The sequence below is a fragment of the Tachysurus vachellii genome, chromosome 9, assembly GCF_030014155.1.
Source record: "Tachysurus vachellii isolate PV-2020 chromosome 9, HZAU_Pvac_v1, whole genome shotgun sequence".
Classification (NCBI taxonomy): Eukaryota; Metazoa; Chordata; class Actinopteri; order Siluriformes; family Bagridae; genus Tachysurus; species Tachysurus vachellii.
Genome location: NC_083468.1, coordinates 28143596 through 28153595, shown reverse-complemented (window position 1 = coordinate 28153595; position 10000 = coordinate 28143596). Strand labels below are relative to the sequence as shown.

Below are 10000 nucleotides of genomic sequence, written 5' to 3'. Positions count from 1 at the left end.
CGTGTGTTACACGTGTGAGAAGTGTTGAGGATTTAACACGAAGGAGACACGTGTGTTACACCTGTGAGAAGTGTTGAGGATTTAACACGAAGGAGACACGTGTGTTACACCTGTGAGAAGTGTTGAGGGTTTAACACGAAGGAGACACGTGTGTTACAACTGTGAGAAGTGTTGAGGGTTTAACACGAAGGAGACACGTGTGTTACACGTGTGAGAAGTGTTGAGGATTTAACACGAAGGAGACACGTGTGTTACACCTGTAAGAAGTGTTGAGGGTTTAACACGAAGGAGACACGTGTGTTACACCTGTGAGAAGTGTTGAGGGTTTAACACGAAGGAGACACGTGTGTTACACGTGTGAGAAGTTGCTATAACAACTGTAACGTGTCTGAAATGAGAGGAATGTCATGTGATCATTTTGAGGACAATATTGTGATAATATCGCAGTCTGTGATGAAGCAGCACAATCAGGACCGAATACCTGCTGCACCTGAATGTGTGTCAGAGATGCAGCCTGCGCCTCATAATACACTCCCACTCTACATAGCAACTGTTGCCTAGCAACATGCATTCCCTGTTCTGTGAGGACCAGAGTGGAGCGTACCATTTTTTTTCAAGAGAACCAGAGAGGGGTGTGAAGATGTAGATGTGAATAGGTTTGATTATTAATATTATTGTTATTATTGTCTGTGTTTCAGAAGTCAAAGTTGTCCAGGAAGTGCTCTGCTGAGGAGGAAGAGGAGAAGGACGGTAAAGAAGACGAGGAGAAAAAAGACAACGATAACGACCTGCAGAACTCAGACAAGAAGACGTGCTGTCCAGGGGTATGTCTGCCTGACTCTCTGTCTGACTCTCTGTCTGCCTCTCTGTCTGACTCTCTGTCTGACTCTCTGTCTGACTCTCTGCCTGACTCTCTGTCTGACTCTCTGTCTGCCTCTCTGTCTGACTCTCTGTCTGCCTGACTCTCTGTCTGACTCTCTGTCTGCCTCTCTGTCTGCCTGACTCTCTGCCTGACTCTGTCTGCCTGACTCTCTGCCTGACTCTCTGTCTGACTCTCTGTCTGACTCTCTGCCTGACTCTCTGTCTGACTCTCTGTCTGACTCTCTGTCTGCCTGACTCTCTGTCTGACTCTCTGTCTGCCTGCCTGCCTCTCTGCCTGCCTCTCTGTCGGACTCTCTGTCTGCCTCTCTGTCTGACTCTCTGTCTGCCTGCCTGCCTCTCTGTCGGACTCTCTGTCGGACTCTCTGTCGGACTCTCTGTCTGCCTGACTCTCTGTCTGCCTCTCTGCCTGACTCTCTCTCTGCCTGACTCTCTGTCTGACTCTCTCTCTGTCTGCCTCTCTGTCTGCCTCTCTGTCTGACTCTCTGTCTGACTCTCTGTCTGCCTGCCTGCCTCTCTGTCTGCCTCTCTGTCTGCCTCTCTGTCGGACTCTCTGCCTGCCTGCCTCTCTGTCGGACTCTCTGTCTGCCTGACTCTCTGCCTGACTCTCTCTCTGCCTGAATCTCTGCCTGACTCTCTGTCTGACTCTCTCTCTGCCTGACTCTCTGTCTGCCTCTCTGCCTGACTCTCTGTCGGACTCTCTGTCTGCCTGCCTCTCTGTCTGCCTGACTCTCTGTCTGACTCTCTCTCTGCCTGACTCTCTCTGTCTGACTCTCTGTCTGACTCTCTCTCTGCCTGACTCTCTGTCTGACTCTGTCTGACTCTCTGCCTGACTCTCTGCCTGACTCTCTGTCTGTCTGACTCTCTGTCTGCCTGACTCTCTGCCTGACTCTCTGTCTGACTCTCTGTCTGACTCTCTGCCTGACTCTCTGCCTGACACTGTCTGCCTCTGTCTGACTCTCTGTCTGCCTGACTCTGTCTGACTCTGTCTGACTCTGTCTGCCTGACTCTCTGCCTGACACTGTCTGCCTGTCTTACTCTCTGTCTGCCTGACTCTCTGCCTGACTCTCTGTCTGCCTGACTCTCTGTCTGCCTGACTCTCTGTCTGACTCTCTGCCTGACTCTCTGTCTGACTCTGTCTGTCTGCCTCTCTGTCTGACTCTCTGTACCTGTCTGCCTCTGTGTGTGTGTGTGTGTGTGTGTGTGTGTGTGTGTGTGTGTGTGTGTGTGTACGTTCCCCTGTCTCTGTTGAGTGTGTATCTATCTATCTGTCTGTCTCTCACTGTCTGTCCATCTTTTTGTGCCTTTCTGTATTTTGTGTCTGTCTGTTTATCTGTACCTCAGATCAGTTATTCAGGTCTGGTTATTTGCTACATGTCCTATTTAAATGCTGTAACATTACAGTGTTATTACATGTTAATAAGAGTTGTATAAAATAAAATTTATTGTGTCTGTGTTTGTGTGTGTGTGTGTGTGTGTGTGTGTGTGTGTTCCAGCAGAACCAGCTGCTCCGAGAGGAACATTAGATCCTGAAGTAAATCTGATCATGTTGTGGTTTGTTCTGTGATGTTGGAAATGTAACTCGCTTTGACATCAAAATAATAAAGAAAAGAAAAAACGTAATTATAAAAATCACTGATCAGAAAATAATATTAAAGCCACAAGTACAGAGAAATTCATCCATGTCATCAACCGAGCCAAGCTGAAGCAAAAACACGTAGAATTAAAGGGGCGGTAAGTCATATTCTTTATTACACCTGCAGCTTTTAAAGGCCTGCAGTGATTTTGATGAAGTGTTTGAAGGTTTTGTTGTTCTAGTGTTCTTAGTGTGAATTTGGCTGAAATGTTGCTTACTGCCCCTTTAATGTGCAGTGTTAACTAACACTTTATCAGATGTAATATAGTCATCAGTTTAGTGTGATGTTCTAGCTGTAGCTGTTATAGCTGGAGTGTTCACCTGGAAACCAGCCCACTCTGTCCTTTGACCTTTCACCCCGAACCCTGACCTTTTACCCTGAACCCTAACCTTTTTATGTTAAACCTTGATTTTTTTATACTAAACCCTGACTGGTCTAGCCCTAAACTTTGACCCTTCGACATAACACTGTTCATGATTTGCTGCCTTTCCATAAGCTTTTACTTTAACACTACCTATTAAGTGTGAACTCTGACCTTTGATCCTGACGGTTTAACTCAGACTTTTTTCTTGCTAAACCTTGTAATGTCGAGCCCTTACTCCAATCATTAACCCTAATGCTGACCTTTCACCCTGTTACTCTTTTCTTTCTTCTAAAACTGAAGCTTTAAACTGAAGCTCCTATCTTTGACCCCGGCCTTGACCTTTCACCTTCACTCTTTTCGTAACTTTTCCTAAATGTGACCTTAACCTGATCTCCTACTGTATACCTAACATCTGACCTTTCACCCCAGACATACATTAAAGCTTCTCGTTCCTTGCTTAGAGTAACCTTTAACCTTTCACCTTAATTTCTTTATCTTTAACCCTAAACTCCTAAACTGACCTTTTTAGTTCTCCTCTTTGCACTTTTACCCTCTGACCTTTGACCCTGTACATGCTGTGTATAAACCCATGAGAGGCAGACAGACAGACAGACAGACAGACAGCGTGATAAGTATAAATAGTGGTTTTTAGTAACACACTGTTGATGGTTTGAGTTCATGTTGCTGTAGAATTCGGGACCACGCGAACAGATTAATGATCTTTTTTGTTTAGTTTTGTTTTGTTTGTTTGTTTGTTTGTTTGTTCATTTTTTATATAAATAAAGTGAATTTTGGTTCCTGTGTCTGTGCGCTCGCTTGTTTCTTAGCTCTTTAGTGGCATGCTGTCTGTCTTATTAATTCTGTAATATAAAACTCGCTTGGATATTAGCTCCGAGTCTGAGGCAGGAAGTGTCTCTTAACATTTAGCACTTCGTAACATCATCACTGAACTGAAGACGCTCTTTTACTTCCTGATCTGTGTTTATACAAAGAATATATTCTATTTATTTTTGATGATGGTAGATGAAACATCTGTGGTAAGTGTTAGCGCATTCTCATGTCCTGATTTAGTCACATGACACATGTTTCTGTGGCAGTGTGGGCGGAGCTTACAGTGATCATATGACATTATTGGGGATCCTATTGGTACACACAGCCAACTTCCTGTTATATTACCCAACTACACTCGAGCGTCAAGCCAAAGAATAAAAACAAATCTTGCTGATGTCACACATTCAAATCCACTGGGATGGGATTTAAAGCCCCGCCCCTTGTTAACTCAGACATGCTTGTCAGTGGGTAAAATCATTACAAAGAGATGTAGATTTTTTTTGCCCCTCTTTATCTTTGTTCTGCTCGTTACAGTTCTATCTTACATTTTCAACGTTTGTAGTTCACTGTAAACTGTTTTTCCTGTTTATTCACAAAACTTTTACAAAATAAATTTGTTGGAATGCACAGTTTAAGGTCTGCTGAGTCTCACTACACACTTCCACTCACCCGTCTGACACCAGGGGGCACCATGAAACCAGGGCTGCATTCAGTCTAGACACCAGTGTTTAACCCAGGACTGGTACTGAGCTGTTTTGGTTTGGGGGTTTAGCTAAAACAGCGGGCTCATAGAGCTGGCTTGTTCACATACAACATATCAGAGTGTGAATTCATTTTTATTTTAGATTTTCTGATTGAATATTTAGTGTTAATTTGTTGCAATATTAATAATGCAGTATTTGTGTTAGAGTATGGGTGTGTAAAGGGAGAAAGAATATCACAATGTTCATTTGTTTTTATCTTCAGAATGTCATAAAACTAAATCTTTAGTACAGTGATGTTCTCGAGCATGCTGTAAACATGAATTCTCATGATTTATTTGGACTGATGAAACTCCCCAGGTTTAGTAACATCATGTAAACATCATCTTTAACTTTATTAGCGTTTGTGAGGATCTACAAAAGATCTGAAACCATGGGACGTTTGTGCACTCAGTTGGTAGACAATTCGTGTGATAAAGATTTTATTTTTAAATCCTAGGTATTGTATATGTAAATATGTACATTTTAACCATCTATTCCTGAGGGGACACTGTATGGGAGGTCAGTACTGAGGGAACTCTGTATGGAAGGTCAGTACTGAGGGAACTCTGTAGGGAGGGTCAGTATTGATGGGATGCTTTAGGGAGGGTTAGTCCTGAGGAAAATCTGTAGGGAGGGTCAGTACTGAGGGAACTCTGTATGGGAGGTCAGTACTGAGGGAACTCTGTATGGGAGGTCAGTACTGAGGGAACTCTGTATGGGAGGTCAGTACTGAGGGAACTCTGTATGGGAGGTCAGTACTGAGGGAACTCTGTATGGGAGGTCAGTACTGAGGGAACTCTGTATGGGAGGTCAGTACTGAGGGAACTCTGTATGGAAGGTCAGTACTGAGGGAACTCTGTATGGGAGCTCAGCACTGAGGGAACTTTGTAGGGAGGGTCAGTACTGATGGGATGCTTTAGGGAGGGTTAGTCCTGAGGAAAATCTGTAGGGAGGGTCAGTACTGAGGGAACTCTGTATGGGAGGTCAGTACTGAGGGAACTCTGTATGGGAGGTCAGTACTGAGGGAACTCTGTATGGGAGGTCAGTACTGAGGGAACTCTGTATGGGAGGTCAGTACTGAGGGAACTCTGTATGGGAGGTCCGTACTGAGAGAACTCTGCAGGGAGGGTAAGCACTGAGGGAACTCTGTAAGGAGGGTCAGTACTGATGGGATGCTTTAGGGAGGGTTAGTCCTGAGGGAAATCTGTAGGGAAGGTCGGTACTGATGGGAAATCTGTAGGGAGGGTCAGTCCTAAGGAAATTCTGAAAAGAGGGTCAGAACTGATGGAACTCTGTATGGAGGGTGAGTTCTGACGGAACTCTCTATGGAGGTTCAGTACTGAGGGAACTCTGTAGGGAGGGTCAGTACTGATGGGATGCAGTAGGGAGGGTCAGTTCTGAGGGAAATCTGTAGGGAGGGTCAGTCCAGAGGGAACTCTGTAGGGAAGGTCAGTACTGAGGGAACTCTGTAGGGAGGGTCAGTACTGAGGGAACTCTGTAGGGAGGGTCAGTCCTGAGGGAACTCTGCAGGGAGGGTCAGTGCTGAGGGAACTCTGTAGGGAGGGTCAGTACTGAGGGAACTTTGTAGGGAAGATCAGTACTGAGAGAACTCTGCAGGGAGGGTAAGCACTGAGGGAAATCTGCAGGGAGGGTCAGTACTGATGGGATGCTTTAGGGAGGGTTAGTCCTGAGGGAAATATGTAGGGAAGGTCGGTACTGATGGGAACTCTGTAGGGAGGGTCAGAACTGAGGGAACTCTGTATGGAGGGTCAGAAATGAGGGAACTCTGTAGGGAGGGTTGGTATTGAGATGATGCTGTAGGGAGGGTCAATCCTAAGGGAACTCTGTACAGAGGGTCAGTCCTGAGGAAACTCTGTATGGAGGGTCAGTACTGAGGGAACTCTGTAGGGAGGATCAGTAGTGATGGGATGCGGTAGGGACGGTCAGTTCTGAGGGAAATCTGTAGGGAGGGTCAGTCCTGAGGGAGCTCTGTAGGGAAGGTCAGTACTGAGGGAACTCTGTAGGGAAGGTCAGTCCTGAGGGGACACTGCAGGGGAAGGACAGTCCCGAGAGAACTCTGTAGGGAGGATCAGTCCTAAGGGAACTCTGTAGGGGAAGGTCAGTCCCGAGAGAACTCTGTTGGGAGGGCCAGTCCTAAGGTAACTCTGTAGGGAAGGACAGTACTGAGGGCAATCTACAGGGAGGGTCAGTACTGAGATGATGCTGTAGGGAGGGTCAGTCCTGAGGAAACTCTGTATGGAGGGTTGGTACTGCTGGAATGCTGTAAAGAGGGTCAGTACTAAGGGACCTCAGTAGGGAAGGTCAGTCGTGAGGAAACTCTGAAGGTAAGGTCAGTACTGAGGGAACTCTGTAGGGAGGGTGAGTTCTGAGGGAACTCTCTATAGAGGTTCAGTACTGAGGGAACTCTGTAGGGAGGGTCAGTACTCAGGGGACTCTATAGTGAGGGTCAGTCCTATAGGGGGATCAGTCCTGAGGGTACATTGTAGGGAGGGTCAGTCAGTTCGGCTTTGTTGGGTTTTGCTGATGAAGAAGGCAGGATGGCTGATGCAGCGGTAACTAAGCGCCTGAGGTACTAAAGCGTAGAACAGGTTGAAGGTGAAAAAAAAGAGCAGTTGCTCGCTTGAAATGCGGAACATGACCGGAGTCCGAGTGTGTAGTGATGCTCCAATGTGACAGAACTGAGCCTGAAACGAAATATTAATATGATTAATACCACTTTCCCAAAGTGTCTTAATTCCCAAAGACATAATGCTAGCTGAAGAGTGCTGCTGTATTAGAGATGTGTGATGTGATATGTTTGTGTGTGTACCTGTGCCATGGCACCTGCGTGCACCAAACTCAGATCTGGCAGCCAATCACAACCCGGAACACACAGACCATACATCATCATTATTACACATGGAGTGGAATAGAGCATGTTCACTAACATCTGTAACACACACACACATACACTGCATCATTGTGAACCACAACATGAAGTATAACATATTCAGTAACATCTATAGGACACACACACACCTGTACAGTTGGATATGCTGAGGGGTCTTTAAGGTATGGTTCATAATGTAGCACATATTCACGACACCAATCTGCAGGACAGTCCAGAACCACCTGCTCACACACACACAGAAACAAACAAGACTTACCTACATTGTACACAGTATTATTAGCATAATTAATAATAATGTCAATTCCACTTTATTTCTGTAGATTTTCCTCACCAGGCCTCTGACAACAGAGAAGGTTGTAGCAGTAATGAGGCTGAGCAAGAAGAACAAATCCACAGGTCTTTGTAACAGGGACTTCATCTGTTCACACTGAACATTCTACAAATAAATCATAATATAAACACAACAGAACAAAAATAAATAAAATATGCAAATAAAAGAGAGAAACATTAACTAGAAACCAGAGCCATGATCATTGTGTACACACACCCTAACTTTACTAAGGTTGTGTGTGTGTGTGTCTCACTGTTGCTGGTTGGTCTCGGGTTGCAGGCTGGTTAAACACTCTAAAACAGGCCCACATAGATACACACACATAGAGCAGGTGGAGCATAGATAGAGCATTCAGCCGAGTTCCATATTTACCTGGAACACACACACAGTGTAAAGTGAATCGTTTAAAAATCTTGTATGAATCTAAGTGAATCACTTGAGGAGTCATGTGGTTGTTCTGTACTGTACTTACCCACCACACTGCCTGGAATGTAAACAATGATTTGCATCATGAAGGATCCTACCCAGTACAGACCGATCGGTCTGTAACTTTCTCTGCACAAACAACACAATTAACAGCATCTCTGTAGAGTGCATGTTTGTGTGTGTATGTGTGTGTGAGTGTGATTGTGTCTGCATGTGTAGAGTGCATGTTTGTGTGTGTGTGTCTGCGTGTGTAGAGTGCAAGTTTGTGTGTGTGTTTTTGTGTGTGTGAGTGTGATTGTGTCCGTATGTGTAGAGTGCATGTTTGTGTGTATGTGTGTGTATGTGTGTGAGTGTATCTGCATGTGTAGAGTGCATGTTTGTGTGTATGTGTGTGTCTGTGTGTAGAGTACATGTATGTGTGTGTAAGTGCGTGTGTGTGTGTAGAGTGCATGTTTGTGTGTGTGTTTGTGAGTGTGTGTCTGCGTGTGTAGATGCATGTTTCTGTGTGTGTGTGTGTCTGTGTGTAGAGTGCATGTTTCTGTGTGTGTTTCTGTGAGTGTGTGTGTGTGTGTGTGTGTGTGTGTGTGGTGTTTACCCCCATGTTATTGCAGCCACTATCAGAAGGTACATCAGATAGTGAGCACATCCATCCCAGTAGGAGATCATGTGACCGTGAGCCGTATTAATGTGAGGATTCGCCTAAAATGAATCAGCACCATCAAGTAAAAAACATCACAACACACAATACACACACAGATACTCTAAACACACTCTCTACACACAATACACACAGATACTCTAAACACACTCTCTACACACAATACACACAGATACTCTAAACACACTCTACACACAACAAACAGATACTCTAAACACACTCTCTACACACAACACACAGATACTCTAAACACACTCTGTACACACAATACACACACATAGATACTCTAAACACACTCTCTACACACAACACACAGATACTCTAAACACACTCTCTACACACAATACACACAGATATTCTAAACACACTCTCTACACACAATACACACACAGATACTCTAAACACACTATCTACACACAATACACACAGATACTCTAAACACACTCTCTACACACAATACACATAGATACTCTAAACACACTCTCTACACACAACACACAGATACTCTAAACACACTCTCTACACACAATACACACAGATACTCTAAACACACTCTCTACACACAATACACATAGATACTCTAAACACACTCTCTACACACAATACACATAGATACTCTAAACACACTCTACACACAATACACACACACAGATACTCTAAACACACTCTCTACACACAATACACACAGATATTCTAAACACACTATCTACACACAATACACACAGATACTCTAAACACACTCTCTACACACAATACACATAGATACTCTAAAGCACAATACACACACATAGATACTCTGAACACACTCTACACACAACACACAGATACGCTAAAGCACAATACACACATAGATACTCTAAACACACTCTCTACACACAACACACACACAGATACGCTAACACACAAAACACACTCACACACGTACTCTAAACACACTCTCAAAACACAATATACACACACACATACTCTAAACACACGCTAAACACACAATACACACACAGACACACGACACACACTGTACAGTTAGTCTTTACACACTGTACACTTGCAGCAGCTTAGTGATCTTATACATAATCATCCTCAGGCCAAACAACTAAAACTCACTTGTTACTTCTTCTGAAAATCAAACGACCTGTTAATAATAAAAAGGTCACTGGACTGATACCTGTTTCAGGTAAAAGGTCATAAACCCGTCAATGATGCCATCCTGCTCAAGGCCT

General features: G+C 44.3%; 2 protein-coding genes across 3 annotated transcripts in view; one reads left to right on the top strand and one right to left on the bottom strand.

Annotated features, from left to right (window-relative positions):
• hdgfl3 (HDGF like 3) overlaps window positions 1-4340 on the top strand; it is a 10424-nt gene extending 6084 nt beyond the window's left edge. The window contains exons 5-6 of one of the 2 annotated variants that reach the window (XM_060878477.1): window positions 699-824; window positions 2376-4340. In XM_060878477.1, the coding sequence (XP_060734460.1) occupies window positions 699-824; window positions 2376-2405 (156 nt within the window). In that variant the 3' untranslated portion in view covers window positions 2406-4340. The remainder of the gene's footprint in view (window positions 1-698; window positions 825-2375) is intronic. The other variant, XM_060878478.1, reaches the window with a different exon arrangement.
• A 188-nt stretch (window positions 4341-4528) lies between these two features.
• Window positions 4529-10000, bottom strand: part of LOC132851530 (transmembrane 6 superfamily member 1-like) — a 6837-nt gene continuing 1365 nt past the window's right edge. Inside the window, exons 3-10 of the mRNA XM_060878476.1 lie at window positions 9946-10000; window positions 8718-8821; window positions 8169-8251; window positions 7950-8068; window positions 7697-7801; window positions 7494-7586; window positions 7285-7404; window positions 4529-7159 (exon numbers count right to left, since the gene is read on the bottom strand). The exon at window positions 9946-10000 is cut by the window's right edge and continues 43 nt beyond it. Coding sequence (XP_060734459.1) covers window positions 6968-7159; window positions 7285-7404; window positions 7494-7586; window positions 7697-7801; window positions 7950-8068; window positions 8169-8251; window positions 8718-8821; window positions 9946-10000 — 871 coding nt within the window. The 3' untranslated portion in view covers window positions 4529-6967. The remainder of the gene's footprint in view (window positions 7160-7284; window positions 7405-7493; window positions 7587-7696; window positions 7802-7949; window positions 8069-8168; window positions 8252-8717; window positions 8822-9945) is intronic.